The sequence below is a fragment of the Ovis aries genome, chromosome 16, assembly GCF_016772045.2.
Source record: "Ovis aries strain OAR_USU_Benz2616 breed Rambouillet chromosome 16, ARS-UI_Ramb_v3.0, whole genome shotgun sequence".
Lineage (NCBI taxonomy): Eukaryota > Metazoa > Chordata > Mammalia > Artiodactyla > Bovidae > Ovis > Ovis aries.
In genome coordinates this window covers 4,224,358-4,246,390 of record NC_056069.1, presented here as the reverse complement: position 1 = coordinate 4,246,390, position 22,033 = coordinate 4,224,358, and the positions used below count along the sequence as shown (strand labels likewise).

Genomic DNA, 22,033 nt, shown 5'->3' with positions numbered 1-22,033 from the left:
AAGCAAAGGAATCCCAACTCAGACTTACAGGGAATACAATGAAAAATGAATCGACTTATGGATCTGAAAATTTTCAGGCAGTAGACTTAGACATCACTGAATCTAGCTGAAAATTGCTGTCCACTCTAATATTCTTGCCTGCAGAATCCCATGGACAGAGGACCCTGGTGGGCTACAGCTGACAGGATCGCAAAGGGTCAGACACAACTGAAGCGACTTAGCTCGCGCACACGGATCCTGCTCAGATCTCCTTCAGGGCTTGGCTTCTCAGCAGTACTTTCCTCAGTCTTGGCTTGCCTCTTGGGTAGGCTCTCTCTCCTGTTGGAAAGTGGCCCCAAACTTTCCCCTGATGTGGGCTCCAGGTAGCTCCAAGTTTAGGTCCTCCAAATTCATGTTCAGGAAATAAAAAAGATTCTTTCTTCTAAACAATTGTGAGAAAAACATCTTGAATCTGATTCTAATTTGTCCAAAATGGATCAAATGTCCACCCTAAACCCCTTCATGGTTTTCAAATGCACTGATTGGCTAAGTCTGGGTCTTGGGATTACCCTGGAGTGGGGGATGGAATGGGCTGACTCATGGCTGGGAGCAATTTGTTTATCAAAGTGAACTCAGGGCACTGTTCAGTTCAGTTCAGTCGCTCAGTCGTGTCTGACTCTTTGCGACCTCATGAATTGCAGCTCGCCAGGCCTCTCTGTCCATCACCAACTCCGGGAGTTTACCCAAACTCATAACCATCGAGTTGGTGATGCCATCCAGCCATCTCATCCTCTGTCGTCCCCTTCTCCTCCTGCCCCTAATCCCTCCCAGAATCAGTCTTTTCCAGTGAGTCAACTCTTCGCATGAGGTGGCCAAAGTACTGGAGTTTCAGCTTTAGCATCAGTCCCTCCACTTAACACCCAGGGCTGATCTCCTTTAGGATGGACTGGCTGGCTCTCCTTGCAGTCCAAGGGACTCTCAAGAGTCTTCTCCAGTACCACAGTTCAAAAGCATCAATTCTTCGGCACTCAGCTTTCTTCACAGTCCAACTCTCACATCCATACATGACCACTGGAAAAACCATAGCCTTGACTAGACAGACCTTTGTTGGCAAAGTAATTTCTCTGCCTTTCAATATGCTATCTAGGTTGGTCATCACTTTCCTTCCAAGGAATAATCGTCTTTTAATTTCATGGTTGCAATCACCATCCGCAGTGATTTTGGAGCCAAAAAAAATAAAGTCAACCACTGTTTCCACTGTTTCCCCACTTATTTCCCATGAAGTGATGGGACCAGATGCCATGATCTTCATTTTCTGAATGTTGAGCTTTAAGCCAACCTTTTCACTCTCCTCTTTCACTTTCATCAAGAGGCTTCTTAGTTCCTCTTCATTTTCTGCCATAAGGGTGGTGTCATCTGCATATCTGAGGTGATTGATATTTCTCCCGGCAATCTTGATTCCAGCTTGTGTTTCTTCCAGTCCAGCGTTTCTCATGATGTACTCTGCATAGAAGTTAAATAAGTAGAGTGACAATATACAGCCTTGACGTACTCCTTTTCCTATTTGGAACCAGTCTGTTGTCCCATGTCCAGTTCTAACTGTTGCTTCCTGACCTGCATACAGATTTCTCAAGAGGCAGGTCAGGTGGTCTGGGATTCCCATCTCTTTCAGAATTGTCCACAGTTTATTGTAATCCACACAGTCAAAGGCATTGGCATAACCAATAAAGCAGAAATAGATGTTTTTCTGGAACTCTCTTGCTTTTTCCATGATCCAGAAGATGTTGGCAATTTGATCTCTCATTCCTCTGCCTTTTCTAAAACCAGCTTGAACATCTGGAAGTTCATGGTTCACATATTGCTGAAGCCTGGCTTGGGGAATTTTGAGGATTACTTTACTAGCGTGTGAGATGAGTGCAATAGTGTGGTAGTTTGAGCATTCTTTGGCATTGCCTTTCTTTGGGATTGGAATGAAAACTGACCTTTTCCAGTCCTGTGGCCACTGCTGAGTTTTCCAAATTTGCTGGCATATTGAGTGCAGCACTTTCACAGCATCATCGTTCAGGATTTGAAAGAGCTCCACTGGAATTCCATCACCTCCACTAGCTTTGTTCGTAGTGATGCTTCCTAAGGCCCACTTGACTTCACATTCCAGGATGTCTGGCTCTAGGTGAGTGATCCCTTCATGATTATCTGGGTCATGAAGATCTTTTTTGTACAGTTCTTCTGTGTATTCTTGCCACCTCTTCTTAATATCTTCTGCTTCTGTTAGGTCCATACCATTTCTGTCCTGTATTGAGCCCATCTTTGCATGAAATGTTCCCTTGGTATCTCTAATTTTCTTGAAGAGATCTCTAGTCTTTCCCATTCTGTTGTTTTCCTCTATTTATTTGCATTGATCGCTGAGGAAGGCTCTCTTATCTCTTCTTGCTATTCTTTGGAACTCTGCATTCAAATGGGTATATCTTTCCTTTTCTCCTTTGCTTTTCACTTCTCTTCTTTTCACAGCTATTTGTCAGGCCTCCCCAGACAGCCATTGTGCTGTTTTGCATTTCTTTTCCATGGGGACGGTCTTGCACTGGCACTAGGAGAGGAATGAGTGAATACTAGGCAAGCGCAAAGTACACGTACTCAAATCTAACCTTCATTCAACTATTGCAAAAAGTCCATTGTCTAGTCATAATACAGAGAGTTTGAGATGGAGTCCAGAAAATTGAATTAGAGAACAAGATTTTAATCAAGTCTCTTCCACACTTTTGAAGGGACAGGATATTCTGGTTTTCAGAATTGATTCCGTTTATCCAGAGAAAAGTGTATCTGCTTATTTGCAGACTAGAGGAAGAAAAGATAGAAAACAGGTTAACAGAAATATTCCTTAGGAAGATCCTTGGCCTTGGATCTTTCTGAGGATCCAACGTAAGCTTCAATTATTTGCTTAACAAGCAAGCTTCTGAATGGAAAATTCTGAAAGGGATGGAAATACCAGACCAGCTGACCTGCCTCTTGAGAAATCTGTATGCAGGTCAGGAAGCAACAGTTAGAACTGGACATGGAACAACAGACTGGTTCCAAATAGGAAAAGGAGTACGTCAAGGCTGTATATTGTCACCCCGCTTATTTAACTTCTATGCAGAGTACATCATGAGAAAAGCTGGACTGGAAGAAACACAAGCTGGAATCAAGATTGCCGGGAGAAATATCAATCACCTCAGATATGCAGATGACACCACCCTTATGGCAGAAAGTGAAGAGGAACTAAAAAGCCTCTTGATGAAAGTGAAAGAGGAGAGTGAAAAAGTTGGCTTAAAGCTCAACATTCAGAAAATGAAGATCATGGCATCTGGTCCCATCACTTCATGGGAAATAGATGGGGAAACAGTGGAAACCGTGTCAGACTTAATTTTTTTGGACTCCAAAATCACTGCAGATGGTGATTGCAGCCATGAAATTAAAAGATGCTTACTCCTTGGAAGAAAAGTTATGACCAACCTAGATAGTATATTGAAAAACAGAGACATTACTTTGCCGACTAAGGTCTGTCTAGTCAAGGCTATGGTTTTTCCAGTGGTCATGTATGGATGTGAGAGTTGGACTGTGAAGAAGGCAGAGCGCTGAAGAATTGATGCTTTTGAACTGTGGTGTTGGAGAAGACTCTTGAGAGTCCCTTGGACTGCAAGGAGATCCAGCCAGTCCAATCTGAGGGAGATCAGCCCTGGGATTTCTTTGGAAGGAATGACGCTAAAGCTGAAACTCCAGTACTTTGGCCACCTCATGCGAAGAGTTGATTCATTGGAAAAGACTCTGATGCTGGGAGGGATTGGGGGCAGCAGGAGAAGGGGACGACAGAGGATGAGATGGCTGGATGGCATCACTCACTGGATGGACATGAGTCTGAGTGAACTCCGGGAGTTGGTGATGGACAGGGAGGCCTGGCGTGCTGCAGTTCATGAGGTCGCAGAGAGTCGGACATGACTGAGCGACTGAACTGAACTGAACTGAAAGAACCCACCTGTGACACTAGGCGGGAGACTCTGGCACAAATGACCAGGACTGGATAATTATCTTCCCAGGTATAAATGAATAATAGGGCACTCCATCACATTATCTATTCCTTGCATTTCCCTGAACTTTCACCCTCCATGAAAAGATAAAATCAGGTACCTAGGGTTAGAAACCCTCAGGAAATGGAGATAATGTCTCAGTCAGGCAGGCTGGAGGAACAAGTCTCTCTTTTTGCTATAACATTGCCCTTTTAAGGGGAAAAAAACAAAACGGGGAAGGTAATGTTTTCATCCCTATCAATTTCTCGAGATTTTTTTTAAGCTTTCGGGGTCTTTTGAATCTCCATACAAATCTCAGATTATTTGTTCTAGCTCTGTGGTGAACGCCGTTGGCATTTTGATAGCGATTGTATTGAGTCTGTGGATTGTTTGGGTCATAGCGTCATTTTAGCACGCTAATTTGTCCAATCCATGGGCACAGTATATCTTTCCATTTGTTCACGTTGTCTTCATTTTCTTTCATCAGTATCTTAATAGTTTTCTGGGTACAGGTCTCTTACCTCCTTGGTTAGATTTATTCCAAGGTATTATCCTTTTTGCTGCAAATTATAAATGGAATTGTTTCCTTAATTTCTCTTTGGCCTCTGGGTCCTGCCTCAGGTGGAGTCTCTGATTGGGGGTGGGGGGGTGAGCTCCAGCAGGACTGGCATTTGGGTCTGGGGAGGGTGGGGTGGGGTCCAGCTTTGGCACTGGCCCCAGGTGAACAGAGCTGGCTCCTGGTGACTCTGCCTGTGGGGCCCAGTGGGTTTGGGGCTGGTGCTGACCCCCTGGTGGCCAGGTTCTGGACCTGCTGGTGGGTAGGGCTGGATTTCCACTAGCCGGCTGCTTGGCTTGGGTTGTCCCAGGATTGTTGCCAACCAGCTGGTGGGTGAACAAGCTCCCGATGCTACCAGATAGGAGGAGGACTCCACTACAGCTCTTGTTGAAATCAGCCTCTTTGTGGTGTGTCGGGCTCCCCAAAACGTCTTCCGCCAGTATGTGTGTGCCCCGGGGGCAGTTCCCACTTGCCTCCTGCCTCTCTAGGACGGGAGGCTCTCTAAGATCAGCGAGTGGGTCTGAGTCAGGATCTTTTCAGCTTACTGCTTCTGCGCGGAGTCTCCGCGCATGTGGGATTTTGTGTACACCCCTTAGGGACAGGGTCTCTGTTCCCTACAGCCTCACAGCTCTCCCATACATGAGTCCCACTGGCCTCCAAAGCCAGATGGGCTGGGCGCTTTGGGTGCACGAGTCCTGGGCTGGCATACCCAGTGTGAGGCTCACTGGGTGAGGCTTACCTCTCACTCCTTGGAGATAACCTTTGCAATTGTGATCACCCTCCCATTTGTGAGTCGTCTACCTGCGGGTGTGGGTCTTGACTAAACCATGTTTCCACCCCTGCTACCTGTCTCGTTGTGGTTGTTTTTTATATCTTTAGCTGTGGGAGGTCTTTTCTGCTCGTCTTCAGTTCGATCTCACTGTAGGTTGTAATTTGAGTGTGCCCATGGGAGAACGTGAGCTCAGGGTCTTCCCACTCTGCCATCTTGATCACTCACCTTCTTGTGTGTTAATTTTATTTGCTGTACCCTTCAGAATTTTTTTTACTGTTTGATTTAATATTATCATTGATTTCCTAGGGTTTACAGGTACACGATCATGTCTTTGGCAGATAGAACTAATTATATTTGATATTTTTTCAATTCTTATGCCTATCTCGACTTTCCTTGTCTAACTGCATTGGCCTATACCTTCAAGGCAATGTTAAACATTAGTGGAGTTAGTGGGTACCCTTGCCTTACTCCTGGTCTTTAGTGTTTTCCATTTAAGATACTGACTTTAGGACTAAGGTATATATATATATGTTCTCTCATGTTAGGGCAGTGTCCATTCTTATTTCCTGAAGAGGTTTTGTTGTTCCATTAGTTTTTGTTTGTTTTTTGGAATTCAACAAAATTGAATTTTGTTAAAGTTTTTAAAGGACATATGGTTAAAGCATATAATTACATAGTTTTTCTTCTTAGTTCTTACAGGAGTAACAATATGATTTTTCTTCCTATACACAAATATGTCAAATTATATTAACAGATTTCTTAATGTTAAATCATACTTGCATTATTTTAAATACTACTTGACCGTGGTTTATAATTTTCTTAATTTTCTGTGTTCTAAAGTTTGAACTTTTAAATAAATATTTGTAAACAACATTAGTCTATAATTTTACCTTGTATGTGGCATTTAATCAACTAGTAGTATCAATGTTAACCTGCATCATAAAAAGAATTTAGAAGTTTACATTCATTTCTCTGTACTCTGAAATGATTTATGTAGAATAGGACAATCTTTTAAATATCTGGTAGAATTCTCTTGTGAAAACATCTGAGCTTGGTATTTTGATATGGGATAGTTATTTTTTTTATAGCATTCTATATTTCATCCTTCAAGTTGATTTGTAAACTTTTTATCTTCAAGGGGTGGTCAGTTTTGTCATAAGACATTATTCATTTTATTAGGTTTACAATTTTTGCATGGCACTGTGGAACTAAAAGAACTGTTTTATGACCTTCTGGCTTCCTCTGTGTTAACAGCTACTTTCCTCTTATTATTTCTTACTCTTACATAGTTTTGCCTTCTCCTTCCTACACACTTTAAAAATTAAATTTTCCAGTGGTTTGCCTATGTTCTGACTTTATTTGAAAAAACAGAATTTTTGTTTATTTTGATCTACTGTTTTCTAGTTCTCTACTTCATTCTTGCTTTTATCTTTATTATTTTTTTCTTTGTGGTTTCTTTTGTTCTTTTTCTAACTTAAATAGGAAATTTAAATAATTAATTTAATTCAGTTTATAGATTTTAGGACTATAAATTTTCATTGGCTATATGTATTTTCCTTGGGTATATACCATAGATTCTAAACATGTAGCAATTCTGTAATTTATGTGATTCTCTTATACCCAAGCATTGTTAAATATAAGGTTTTAAGGTTTCCATGTAGAAAATTATGCCAATTATCAAATTATTGCATCTCAAATCTAAAATCACTCTTCATTGCCTGCTTTGTGAAAATGGATGTGTGCCCTTTAAATATTGTGCCTTTGTCAGTAAGCACGATGTTTAGCTTTAAGGGTAGAGGGCACTGGAGAGACACCGCAGGAGGAATTCCCGTTGGCTGCGGTACACGGGTAACTTTAGGGCCAGGTTCCTGTGATGTGTGCAGCCTGCGCATTGCCTAGCTCCCGTAGCACAGACAGCTTCTCCCGTGCAGCTGCTTTAGGGTACACAATTGCTTCAACACCAGGTTTCTGCAGTGGCAGCAGCTTCCCCAAGATCCAGCTCCTGCAACACACAGAAGCCAACACCTCTCAGGTATTCAGAGCGGAATGGCTCTGGTGAGACAATTTCTAGCACCCTATAGGATGGATTTCCAGCCAGTCCTGGGGAGTGGATTTCCAGCAATTTCACTGGTGTAACACAATAGTAACCACTCTGCATGCATGCATGCTAAGTCTCTTCAGTTGTGTCCAACTCTTTGTGACCCATGGAGCTTGCTAGGCTCCTTTGTCCATGGGGATTCTCCAGGTAAGAATAGAGAACATTTTTTTCCAAAAAATTGAAATGCTATTGATACCGGGTGGCACAGTGGTAAAGAATCTGCCTGCCAGTGGAGGAGAACCAGGTTCAGTCCCTGGGTCAGGAAGATCCCCTGCAGAAGGGAATGGCAACCCGCCCCAGGGTCCTTGCCTGGGAAATCACATGGACAGAGGAGCCGATAGGCTACAGTCCATGGGGTTGCAAAGAGCCAGACACGACTGAGTAACACCAGCATGCGTGCACACATTGATACCAAAACTAAAAAAAAATGTTAAGAGAAAGAAATATAGGCAAATATCCCTCAAAAAAACACAGATGCAAAAATTCCAAACATAATTTTAGCAAGCTGAATCCAATAGTATATAAAGAGGACAAACATCATGATTAAGTCAGATTTAGCCAAGCTTTAATATTTGAAAATTAATCATATAATCAATCATAAAGTGTTAGTCACTCAGTCATGTCCAGCTCTTTGCGATCCCATGGACTGTCACCCACCAGGCTCCTCTGTCCATGGAATTCTCCAGGCAAGAATATTGGAATGGGTTACCATTTCCTTCTCTAATAAACTAAAAATGAAAAGCCATGTAACCATCCCAGACCATTTAGCAAACCATTTTTGATTAAAAATAAAAGCTGTAAACTATGAATGGAAGTAGTCAAACAGGAGATGGCAAGAGTGAACATCAACATTCTAGGAATCAGTGAACTAAGATGGACTGGAATGGGTGAATTTAAATCAGATGACCATTATATCTACTACTGCGGGCAGGAATCCCTTAGAAGAAATGGAGTAGCCATCATAGTCAACAAAAGAATCCAAAATGCAGTACTTGGATGCAATCTCAAAAACGACAGGATGATCTCTGTTCGTTTCCAAGGCAAACCATTCAATATCATGGTAATCCAAGTCTATGCCCCGACCAGTAACGCTGAAGAAGCTGAAGTTGAATAGTTCTATGAAGACCTACAAGAACTTCTAGAACTAACACCGAAAAAAGATGTCCTTTTCATTATAGGGAGCTGGAATGCAAAAGTAGGAAGTCAAGAAACACCTGGGGTAACAGGCAAATTTGGCCTTGGAGTACAGAATGAAGCAGGGCAAATGAAGCAGGGCAAAGAACTAATAGTTTTGCCAAGAGAATGTGCTGGTCACAGCAAACACCCTCTTCCAAAAACATAACAGAAGACTCTACACATGGGCATCACCAGATGGTCAACACCGAAATCAGATTGATTATATCCTTTGCAGCCAAAGATGGAGAAGCTCTATACAGTCAGCAAAAACTAGACCGGCAGCGGACTGTGGCTCAGATCATGAACTCCTTATTGCCAAATTCAGACTTAAATTGAAGAAAGTGGGGGAAACCACTAGACCATTCAGGTATGATCTAAATCAAATCCCTTATGACTATACAGTGGAAGTGAGAAATACATTTAAGGGACTAAGACAGATGACAGATCTCGTAGAGTGCCTGATGAACCTATGGATGGAGGTTCATGACATTGTACAGGAGGCAGGGAGCAAGACCATCCCCAAGAAAAAGAAATGCAAAAGAGCAAAATGGCTATCTGAGAAGGCCTTACAAATAGCTGTGAAAAGAAGAGAAGCAAAAAGCAAAGGAGAAAAGGAAAGATATACCCATTTGAATGCAGAGTTCCAAAGAATAGCAAGGAAAGATAAGAGAGCCTTTCTCAGCGATCAATGCAAATAAATAGAGGAAAACAATAGAATGGGAAAGACTAGAGATCTCTTCAAGAAAATTAGAGATACCAAGGGAACATTTCATGCAAAGATGGGCTCAATACAGGACAGAAATGGTACGGACCTAACAGAAGCAGAAGATATTAAGAAGAGGTGGCAAGAATACACAGAAGAACTGTACAAAAAAGATCTTCATGACCCAGATAATCATGAAGGGATCACTCACCTAGAGCCAGACATCCTGGAATGTGAAGTCAAGTGGGCCTTAGGAAGCATCACTACGAACAAAGCTAGTGGAGGTGATGGAATTCCAGTGGAGCTCTTTCAAATCCTGAACAATGATGCTGTGAAAGTGCTGCACTCAATATGCCAGCAAATTTGGAAAACTCAGCAGTGGCCACAGGACTGGAAAAGGTCAGTTTTCATTCCAATCCCAAAGAAAGGCAATGCCAAAGAATGCTCAAACTACCACACTATTGCACTCATCTCACATGCTAGTAAAGTAATCCTCAAAATCCTCCAAGCCAGGCTTCAACAATATGTGAACCATGAACTTCCAGATGTTCAAGCTGGTTTTAGAAAAGGCAAAGGAACGAGAGATCAAATTGCCAACATCTTCTGGATCATGGAAAAAGCAAGAGAGTTCCAGAAAAACATCTATTTCTGCTTTATTGGTTATGCCAATGCCTTTGACTGTGTGGATTACAATAAACTGTGGAAAATTCTGAAAGAGATGGGAATCCCAGACCACCTGACCTCCCTCTTCAGAAACCTGTATGCAGGTCAGGAAGCAACAGTTAGAACTGGACATGGAACAACAGACTGGTTCCAAATAGGAAAAGGAGTATGTCAAGGCTGTATATTGTCACCCTGCTTATTCTATGCAGCATACATCATGAGAAATGCTGGGCTGGAAGAAGCACAAGCTGAAATCAAGATTGCCGGGAGAAATATCAATAACCTCAGATATGCAGATGGCTCCACCCTTATGGCAGAAAATGAAGAAGAACTAAAAAGCCTCTTGATGAAAGTGAAAGAAGAGAGTGAAAAAGTTGGCCTAAAGTTCAACATTCAGAAAACGAAGATCATGGCATCTGTTCCCATCACTTCATGGGAAATAGATGGGGAAACAGTGGAAACAGTGGCCGACTTTATTTTTCTGGGCTCCAAAATCACTGTGGATGGTGATTGCAACTATGAAATTAAAAGACGCTTACTCCTTGGAAGGAAAGTTATGATCAAGCTAGACAGAATATTGAAAAGCAGAGCCATTACTTTGCCAAAAATGTTCTATCTAGTCAAGGCTATGGTTTTTCCAGTGGTCATGTATGGATGTGAGAGTTGGACTATAAAGAAAGCTGAGCACCGAAGAATTGATGCTTTTGAACTGTGGTGTTGGAGAAGACTCTTGAGAGTCCCTTGCACTGCAAGGAGAGCCAACCAGTCCATTCTAAAGGAGATCAGCCCTGGGTGTTCATTGGAGGGACTGATGTTGAAACTGAAACTCCAGTACTTTGGCCATCTGATGTGAAGAGTTGACTTATTGGAAAAGACCCTGATGCTGGGAAAGATTGAAGGCAGGAGGAGAAGGGGACGATGGAGGATGAGATGGTTGGATGGCATCACCGACACAATGGATATGGGTTTGGGTGGACTCTGGGAATTGGTGATGGACAGGGAGGCCTGGCGTGCTGCGGTTCATAGGGTCGCAAAGAGTCGGACATGACTGAGTGACTGAACTGAACTGATGAATGGAAAGGAACTTCTTCAGTCTATAAAGGGCATCTATTAAAAACCTACAGCTAACTCTTACAACTCAGCAACAAAAGAAAAGCCAACTTAAAAAAGCATAGAGACGGGGAGCATTTTAGAGTTTTCCTGGAGCTTGGAGGAAGAGGAATGGGCAGTGGCTCCTTAATGGTCACCAGGTTTCCTTTTGCGTCTGCCTGCAATGCGGGAGACCTGGGTTCAATCCCTGGGTCGGGAAGATCCCCTGGAGAAGGAAATGGCAAGCCACTCCAGTACTCTTGCCTGGAAAATGCCATGGACGGAGAAGCTTGGTAGGCTACAGTCCATGGGGTCGCAAAGACTTGGACACGACTGAGCAACTTCACTTCACTTCACTTCAAAAAGTTCTAGAACCAAATCATAGTAATGTTTGCAAAACATGAATGCTCTTAATGCCACTGAATTGTACACTTTAAAATGATAAATAGCATGTTATGTATATTTTGTCAGAGTATTTAAAAATAATCCTAGAGCTGGCATCATACGTAATGGTGAAGTTGAATGGAACAAGTAAGGATATTTGTAGATTGTCATGCCTACTAACCAATGAAATTAGTCACGAACAAAAGCATATACCACCTGGAAAAGAAGAAGTAAAATTCTCTTTATCCATAGATAGCCTGAGCATCTATTTAGTAAATCCAATGGACTCTCTAAAGAACTACTAGAACTGACAAATGATTTAGCAAGATTGCACAATATCAACATCCAAAAATCAATTGTACATCTATATGCTAGCAACAAACATACAGTTCAGTCGCTCAGTTGTGTCCGACTCTCTGTGACCCCATGAATCACAGCACGCCAGGCCTCCCTGTCCATTGCCAACTCCCAAAGTTCACTCAGACTGACGTCCATTGAGTCGGTGATGCCATCCAGCCATCTCATTCTCTGTCATCCCCTTCTCCTACTGCCTCCAGTCCCTCCCATCATCAGGGTCTTTTCCAATGAGTCAACTCTTTGCATGACGTGGCCAAAGTACTGGAGTTTCAGCTTCAGCATCAGTCCTTCCAGTGAACACCCAGGACTGATCTCCTTTAGGATGGACTGGTTGGATCTCCTTGCAGTCCAAGGTACTCTCAAGAGTCTTCTCCAACCATGCAGTAATTGGAGCTATAAAAACACTATTGTTATTGATAACATCAGAAGATGAAGTCCTTAGGGATACATCTGACGAAAGATATACAAGTCTTGTACATTCGCGGAGTCCTCTGGCAGGCCAGTGGTCAGGACCCAGTGCTTTCACTGTCTTGAGCCTGGGTTCAGTCCCCAGTGAGGGAACTAAGATTCTACAAGTGGCGTGGCACAGCCAAAAAAAGGAAAAAGGCCTGTGCACTTAAAATTACAGAGCATTATCGAGAGAAATTAAAGACTAAAACAGATATAAACAAAAAATATATATACTGTGAGATATATATATATAATGTAGTCTCGTCATCAACATCAAATAGATCAATGAAACAGGGTAGAGAGTCCAAAAATAGACTTACACATATATGGATAAATCTTTTTTAAAAAAATGAACTACAGTTGATTTACAATGTTGTATTAGTTTCTGGTGTATGGCAAAGTGATTCAGTTACATGTATGTACATATACATATATGTGTGTATATTTTCCTTTATGATTTATTATAGGATATTGAATATAGTTTCCTGTGCTATACAGTAGGATCTTGTTGACTACCTATTCTATATAGGATAGTTTGTATCTGCTAATCCCAAACTCCTAATCTATCCCTCCCCGTCTTTCCCCTTTGGTAACTGTAAGTTTGTTTTCTATGTCTGTGAGTCTGCTTGCATTTTACAAATGAATTAATTGGTATCATATTTTAGATTCCACAAGTAAGTAATATCATGTGACATCTTTCTGACTTATTTCACTTAATATGATGATCTCTAGGTCCGCACATGTTGTTGCAAATGTCATAAAGTCCGAGTAGTATTCCACTGTGGGCTTCCCTGATGGCTCAGTGGTAAAGAAACTGTTTGCCAATGCAGGAGACAAGGGTTAATCCCTGGGTTGGGAAGATCCCCTGGAGAAGGAAATGGCAACCCACTCCAGTGTTCTTCCCAGCAAAATCCCATGCACAGAGGAGCCTGGCAAGCTACAAGTCCATGGGGTCACCAAAGAGTCACAGGTGACTTAGTGACTAAACAAGAAGTATTCCATTGTGTGTATATATATGTAATATACACACACACTCACACACACATACATATATATATCTTCTTTATCCATTCATCTGTCAATGGACATTTAGGTTGTTTCCATGTCTTAACTATCTTAACTGGATAGATTTTTTTTTTTAAGGTACAAAGGCAGTTGAGCAGAGAAAAGAGTCTTTCAACAGACGTTGCTAAATATTGATAGATGTATATTTATATTTAAAACCAAAGTCACAAAAAACCACACTTTGATCCACATCTCACATCATATGCAAAAATTAATTCAAAATGGATAATAGACTTAAATGTAAAACCCCAGACTATAAAGGGCCAAGAAGCAAAAAAGGGAGAAATTTTTTTTGACTTTGATTTAGGCAAATTTTTTTATATGACATCAAAAACATGATCTACAAAAGAACACATTGATATACCATACTTCATCAAAATTTTTAAATTGTATTTTCTTTTTCTTTTCTTTTTTTTTTTTTTTTGAGAAATGATTCCGTTTATTATTTTCAACCTGACCCCATCTTTCCCACTTTAGGCTCCAACATTGCACAGAGCTGCCACACCCACCCCCATAATAGCCCACCTCTTGTCCTCCACCCTCCAAACCAGCCCCCAGGGGAGTTTAAGAGGATTAAACCATGAAGTCAAAGCTCGGGAAAAACCAAGGTGAATACTTCAAACAAGGAAACAACTAAGGAAAGGGGTCAGTGGGCACACAGAATCAACATAGGTGGGCGTTGTTCCCTTGACAATGGCCAGGTGCACAGCGCGGCTACTTAGACCCCTATCACGGCCCAAAGTTGTAAGAAGGCCAGCAACGCAGGCTTCAATTTCTACAGCATCATGGAGCATCATCCATCATGTGAAAGGAATCCAGCAGGTTAGAGATGCACCATGCCCATCTGGATCAGTGTCCTGATGCCCTTTCCAGAGCTCGGGCTCGAGCAGCTTTGGCCTCATCTTCCAGCTCATCCAGGAAACGCTCCTGGGACACCGAGTAGAAGGTGTAAGCATAAATTGCTAATACCAGGGCCCCAATGCCTAGGCCAGTCACGATGTTCCGGGTCCGCCGCTGTGGCAGCATCTTCTGCCACTGGGCGAGCTGTGCCTGACGCCTGAATTGTAGTTGTGTAGGAGTCAGCTTCTCCCCAGTCGGGTCGATGCGCTGAGCCAGAGGGGCCTTTCCGCTTTTGCCATTGACCGGGTCTCCAGCTCCGGGTGCCGCCATGTTGCCGCTCTGCCCTTCACCCTTAATTGTATTTTCAAAAGACATTCTTAAGAGAATAAAGAGAATTCCCTGGTGGTCCAGCGATTAAAACTCTGAACATTCACCACCAAGGGCCCAGGTTCAATCCTTGGTCAGGGAACTAAGTAAGATCCCAGAAGCTGCATGGAGCAGCCAGTTAAAAAAGAGAGATGGAAAAAGAGTAAAAATATAAAGCAAAGAGTAATTTGCAAATTAAATAGTCAGTAAAAGATTTGTATCCGAAAATATAGAGAACTTTCAAAGCTCAAGAATAAGAAACTCAGCATACAAATGGGCAAAGATTTGACCATACACTTCACAAAAGATACACAAATGGTAAATGATAACGTTGAAGATATTCAACGTTGTTAGTCATTAGGGAAGCAAAAACTAAAACTACAGAGAGATACTCACTAAACACTTATTGGTGGTGGTGACTTAGTCTCTCAGTTGTGTCCAACTTTTGCGACCCTATGGACTATGGCCCGCCAGACACCTCTGTTCATGGGGTTCTCCAGGCAAGAATCCTGGAGTTGCCACTTCCTTCTCCAGGTGATCTTCCTGACCCAGGGACCGAACACAGGTTTCGTGCGTTGCAGGCAGATTCTTTACCAACTGAGCTATTAGATCTGACCCAAACCAAATGTTGGTGATGACATAGAGGAACTGGAATTTTCATATGATACTAATGGGAATCTAAATGATAAGACCACTTTGGAAAATAGTTTGGTAGCTTCTTTAACAACAACAACAACAACATAAAAACATGACTATATGTTCCATTCATTCTATTACTAGGCACTTAGCCAGTAAAAAGAAAAAGATGTGCCTATACATAGACTTTACAACTTTACTTGTAATCATGAAACGTTGGAAACATCCCAAAAGTTCAACAAGTGATTGGCCAAACTGGCATTTCCCTACCGTGGAAAACTACTCAGTATTTAAAAGGAATAAACCCTAGTGCTTGCTTCAGCAGCACATATACTAAAACTGGAATGTTACAAAGCAGATTAGCATGGCCCCTGCACAAGGAGATGGCTCCCCAGGTGGTGCTAGTGGTAAGAACCCACCTGCCAACGCAGGAGACACAGGAGACTTGGGTTGGATCCCCGGGTTGGACTCTGCTTATTATTTTTACTCTCTCTTCATCTCTCTTTTTAACTGGCTGCACCAGGCAGCTTCTGGGATCTTATTTCCCTGAACAAGGATTGAACCTGGGCCCTTGGTGGTGAATGTGCAGAGTCCTAATCTAGCCCCATGGACAGAGGAGCTTACAGTCCATAGGGTTGCAAAGAGTTGGACACAACTGTAGCGACTTAGCACACACGCTGAGCAAGGATGACAAAACAAGGGAATAAACCCTAAAATCTGGATGAGTCTCAAAGTAATTATGCTGAATGAAATAAGCCATACAAAAGAGAGTACATATTGTATGGTTTCATTTACAGAAACTTTTGGAAAATGCAAAGTAATCTGTAGTAACATATAGCAGATCAGTGGTTGCCTGGGGACAGGTGACTTCGGAGTTACAGTAAACAAGGATTACAGAAATTGGACTATAGAAATGGCACTATAGTCCATCTAATTTTTCAAGTCTCAAACTTAAGAGTTATTAGTGATTCCTCCATCTTCCTCACCTCTTGCATTCAGGGATTACCAAGGGATATGAAGAAACTTTTGGGGGTGATGAATGAATATATTGATTGTGGTGATGGTTTCACAGGCGCACATATTTGTTAAACTTATAAAGGTATACACTTTAAGTACGTGCAGGTTTGTTGTTAGAATTTTTTTTAATCATGCTGGCTGCTGACTAGAGAATGAATTATAGGAGGAGGCAAGAAAGAGTGCAGGAAGGCAAGTTGGGAGAATATTATAGTAACCAAAGTGAGAGATGATGGTGGCAACAGATACAGAGAAAAAGAGCAGAGATTCAGAATATATTTAATGGATAGAGTATAAAGGATTTGATAATGGGCTGGGTGCAAGAGGTGAGGAACATGGGGGAATCACTAATAACTCTCAAGTTTGAGACTTGAAAAACTGGATGGTCTATGGTGCCATTTCTAGAGGATGAAAAAGACTACAGTAAAAACAGTTTGGCAGGGAATATGGAGAATCAAGGTTTGTCAAGAACATGTGTTCTCTGAAATTCCATCTGTGGACCAAACTGCCTCAGGAAATGCCTGATGCCTGCATTAAAAATGCTGGTTCCATGACTCCACCACAGACCTACTGAATCAGAATTTCTGAGAAATTGTGATTTAAAAAATATATAATTATTTGGTTGTGCCGGGTCTTAGTTGCAGCATGCAAGATCTCCAGTCTTCTCTATGGCATAAAGGATCTTTAGCTGTGGCATGTGAACTCTTAGTTGCAGCGTCTGGAAACTAGTTTCTTGACCAGGGATCCAGTTCCCTGACCAGGGATCCAACCCAAGCCTTCTGCATTCTGAGTGTGGAGTCTTAGCCGCTGGACTACCAGGGAAGTCCCAGTAACATACACTTTTAATCAAAATTTAAAACTTTCATGCTTCAAAGGGCACTATCAACAAAATTAGGAAATAATTCACAATGGGAGAAAATATTTGCAAATCATATATCTGCTAAGGGATATGTTATCAGAATATATGACAAACCCTTATTACTCAATATAAAAAGACAAATAATCCTATTTTTAAACGGGCAAATGGTCTTAGTAGATATTTTTCCCAAAGTAGATATACCAATAATCAGCAAGTACATGAAAAGACACTCAACATTATTAGTCATTGGGGAAATGCAACTAACTCAATGAGATATTCTTCTTGTTGTTCACTCAGTCCTGTCTGACTCTTTGTGACCCTATGGATTGCAACATGCCAGGCTTCCCTGTCCTTCACCAACTCCTGGAGCGTGCTCAAATTCATGTCCCTTGAGTCGGTGATGCCATCCAACCATCTCATCCTCTGTCGTCCTCTTCTTCTTCTGCCTTCAATTTTTCCCAGCATCAGGGTCTTTTCAAATGAGTCAGCTCTTCGCATCAGGTGGCCAAAGTATTGGAGTTTCAGCTTCAGTATCAGTCCTTCCAATGAATCAGTCCAATCCAAGGGTTGATTTCCTTAAGGATTGACTGGCTTGACTTCCTTGCTGTCCAAGGGACTCTCAAGAGTTTTCTCCAACACCACAGTTTAAAGGCATTAATAAAAAAGGTGCTCAGCCTTTTTTATTGTCCACCTCACATCCACACATGACTACTGGAAAAACCATAGCTTTGACTCTATGGACCTTTGTAAGCAATTGGAGAAATGCAAGTTAAACTCTCAATGAGATATTCTACATACCCAAAATGGCTGCACCATTTTATATCCTCTTATAAATTGCTAATGAAAATATAAAATGGTATAATCTTCTTGGAAAATACAGTTTGCCAATTCCTCAGAAACTTACAGTTACCATATGAGCAAGCAATTTCACTGCGAAATTATATGCCCAGAACAATTGAAAACCTACATTCACACAAAAACTTGTATATGAATGTCATAACAACTTTATTCATAATAGCCAAAAGTGGAAACAGCTTAAATGCTCATCAACTGATGTATACAGAAACAGAATGTAGTCTATCCACACGATGGAATATTATTCAGTCATACAAGAATGAAGTACTGATACATGCTACACCATGAACTTCGAAAACATGTTACATGAAGGAAACCAGTCACAAAAAACTTCATATGATTCCATTTGTATGAAAGGTCCATTAGCAACTTTCAAATATACAATATGGTATTAATTAAAGCCACCATGCACGATTTATGGTGACTCACATCACTATGATTTATTTATTTATTTTATATCTGGAAGTTTGTATTGTTTGACTCCTTCACCCATTGTGCTAACACCCTACTTGCTGCCTCTGGCAACCGCCTAGCTGTTCCATGAGTTCGTTTTTTTTTTTTTTTTTTTTAGATTTCACATATAAATAAGATCATATGGTATTTATCTTTCCATCTGACTTATTTCACATAGCGAATGCCCTCAAGGCCCATGTTATCACAGATGACAAAATCTTTTTTAATGGCTGGATAATACTCCATTGTATATATGCACCACATTTTCTATATCTATTCATCCATTGATGACATTATGGTTGTTTCATACCTTGGCTATTGTAAATAGTGCTGTGATGAACATGCGGGTACACACAGCTCTTCAAGTCAATGTTTTTAATTTTCTTTAAATGCCTGGAAGTAGAATTTCTGCATTATATGGCAGTTTTATTCTTAATTTTCTGAGCAATGTCCATACTGTTCTCCACAGTGGCACCACTGTTTACTTGAATCCTACCCTTTAAATTGATGAAATATACGGAATGTGAATTATATCTTAATAAAGACGTTATTAAAAACTAGAAAAGCACACGCACACACAGAAGGCCTGTTTCTATAGAATATCTTAAGTGGATTGGTTCACGCAGTAAGTTTAGACAGGTCATGCTAGAGCAGAGTAAAGAGGAGAGTTAATGAGTTCCCACAGGGTTTACAGCATTGTTACTGGCCCAGTTTTACAGGTGAGGAAACTGAGCTATATAGAAATTCATGGTCATATAGCTAGTATAGGTCAGAAATCAGATTCTGTGGGGCCCTTCAGTTCAGTTCAGTCACTCAGTCGTGTCTGACTCTTTGCGACCCCATGAATTGCAACACGCCAGGCCTCCCTGTCCATCACCAACTCCCAGAGTTCACTCAGATTCATGTCCATCGAGTCAGTGATGCCATCCAGCCATCTCATCCTCTGTTGTCCCCTTCTCCTCCTGCCCTCAATCCCTCCCAGCATCAGAGTCTTTTCCAAAGAGTCAACTCTTCGCATGAGGTGGCCAAAGTACTGGAGTTTCAGCTTTAGCATCATTCCTTCCAAAGAAATCCCAGGGCTGATCTCCTTCAGAATGGACTGGTTGGATCTCCTTGCAGTCCAAGGAACTCTCAAGTCTTCTCCAACACCACAGTTCAAAAGCATCAATTCTTCAGCACTCAGCTTTCTTCACAGTCCAACTCTCACATCCATACATGATCACTGGAAAACCATAGCCTTGACTAGATGGACCTTTGTTGGCAAAGTAATGTCTCTGCTTTTTAATATGCTATCTAGGTTGGTCATCACTTTCCTTCCAAGGAGTAACAGTCTTTTAACTTCATGGCTGCAGTCACCATCTGCAGTGATTTTGGATCCCAGAAAAATAAAGTCAGCCACTGTTTCCACTGTTTCTCCATCTATTTGCCATGAAGTGATGGGACCAGATGCCATGATCTTCATTTTCTGAATGTTGAGCTTTAAGCCAACTTTTTCACTCTCCTCTTTCACTTTCATCAAGAGGCTTTTTAGTTCTTCTTTACTTTCTGCCATAAGGGTGGTATCATCTGCATATCTGAGGTTCTTGATATTTCTCCTGGCAATCTTGATTCCAGCTTGTGCTTCTTCCAGCCCAGCGTTTGTCATGATGTACTCTGCATGAAAGTTAAACAAGCAGGGTGACAATATACAGCCTTGACATACTCCTTTTCCTATTTGGAACCAGTCTGTTGTTCCATGTCCAGTTCTAACTGTTGCTTCCTGACCTGCATATAGGTTTCTCGAGAGGCAGGTCAGGTGGTCTGGTATTCCCATCTCTTTCAGAATTTTCCACAGTTTATTGTAATCCACACAGTCAAAGGCTTTGGCATAGTCAATAAAGCAGAAATAGATGTTTTCTGGAACTCTCTTGCTTTTTCGATGATCCAGCCCTTAGCAGCCCTATTACTATCTCCTGGGAATCTGTGTCTCTGTTTTAAGATAAAAGCAAGGTGGAGAACATCCACAGCTAAGGATTTCTCAATGGCATTGCTCTCTCCTCTCAGCTGCCAAATTCTCAGTGCTCCTCGGGCTTCCTTGATAGCTCAGTTGGTAAAAATCTCCTGCAATGCAGGAGACCCCAGTTCGCTTCCTGGGGTGGGAAGATCCCCTGGAGAAGGGATAGCCTACCCACTCCAGTATTCTTGGGCTTCCTTTGCAGCTCAGCTGGTAAAGAATCTGCCTGCAATGTGGGAGACCTGGCTTCAATCCCTGGGTTGGGAAGATCCCCTGGAGGAGGGAAAGGCTACCCACTCCAGTATTCTGACCTGGAGAATTCCATGGACTCTGTGGTGCATGGGGCTGCAGAGTCCGACAGGACTTGGTTTCTTGGTTTAGAGCAAAATTTAGGACAAAGCAATCCCTTTGAAGCTATCAGTATGCAGCTTCTTTCCTTCCGGGAAGTGATGAAGTGATGTCTGTCTGGCTATGTGAATACTTAGCTGAGGATGATCAGATAGAAGACTTTATGACACAGTACCTGAATATCGGAGCACCCTCTGAAAACTCATAAAGATGTCACTTGTATATAAGCTCTTCGAATGTTCATGAGTACCTAGGACAACACTCATTTGTCAGTCAGTATAAATTTAATATAGCAGACTTCTATTTCTCACAAGGCACTTTGTTTTCATGTAAGTATAGGGTTTTGTCTGTTTATTGGACATTCGTTTTAATCTGATTGTCAAATGAATACAAGGACTGAAATCTTTGCCTCCATTTTGGACTGTTTCTGTGAGCTACATTCCCATCCTGAGTCAAAGGGTATGAACATTTTTAAGTCTCTTGATCTGCAATCCAAATTGCTTTGCAAAAAGACTGAACCAATTTACACTCCCACCAGCAGTGTATGAAAATATATTTAAATGCAAATTCCAAGCTGCATAGAGCCACTTTCCTAGGTATTTTACTTGAAAATTTTTCTTTAATGCTAAGCAAAAGCTGACCCAGGACGTTAAAAAAAGAAATCTGATTATAAAAATGGAGCAGATAGTTAAAACAGCTCTTAGGCAGAAGTAAGCTTTAGAAAGACCCAAGCCAGGTGATAAAAAATTTTAAGGCATCCTGGCGAGAAGCACAATTCTAAAGGGACCATTAACAGTTTGGCTTCAGACTGGGAGAGCAACGGCCAAGAATGTCGGGCGTGGTCAGTGTACCAAATTCTAGTTTAGAAAAAGCGGGGTATTTTACTTATTTATATTTAATTTTGTTCTAAGGACGATTTAGGGCCCTTAAAGGCAGGATCTTGAGAAGTAGCATTGTGTCTGAATAATCCTGTGAGAAGGAAACAAACCCACGCCCCCCTGAACTACGGTCCACGCTTCTCTCTCGCAGCCCCGGATGCCCTGCCTCTGTAATCTCAGTCCAGTTTGCAACCACAAAGACCCGCCTCTACGTCTAGTAATGGGGCACAGAGATTGCAGGGGGGCAGGGGGATGGGGCAGGCAAGAAGCCAGGACTTGGGATAGCAACCCACTGGACTCTACACAAATCCACAAGGTGCACTTCAATCTTCAGCCAGGAGCACCCCTCCGCCGGGTACGTGGGACCCCGCCCGCGAGCCTTCCATCACTACTCCTCCGTGCGCCACCCCCGCCCGCTCCCGACCCGCTTCTACCAGAAGGAGGGGACGCCGGAGGAGG

The 22,033-nt window shown here is 41.9% G+C and overlaps 1 protein-coding gene and 1 pseudogene across 1 annotated transcript; one reads left to right on the top strand and one right to left on the bottom strand.

The window, feature by feature from the left end:
• Positions 1-14,057: 14,057 nt before the first annotated feature.
• LOC114118683 (cytochrome c oxidase assembly factor 3 homolog, mitochondrial-like) lies at positions 14,058-14,513 on the bottom strand. The gene has a single exon (XM_042233633.2). It carries the CDS (start codon positions 14,500-14,502, stop codon positions 14,182-14,184), a length of 321 nt encoding a protein of 106 aa, XP_042089567.1. The 5' UTR covers positions 14,503-14,513; the 3' UTR covers positions 14,058-14,181.
• Positions 14,514-15,483: 970 nt separating this feature from the next.
• On the top strand, positions 15,484-15,556 carry LOC114118807 (U6 spliceosomal RNA; annotated as a pseudogene).
• Positions 15,557-22,033: the final 6,477 nt, after the last annotated feature.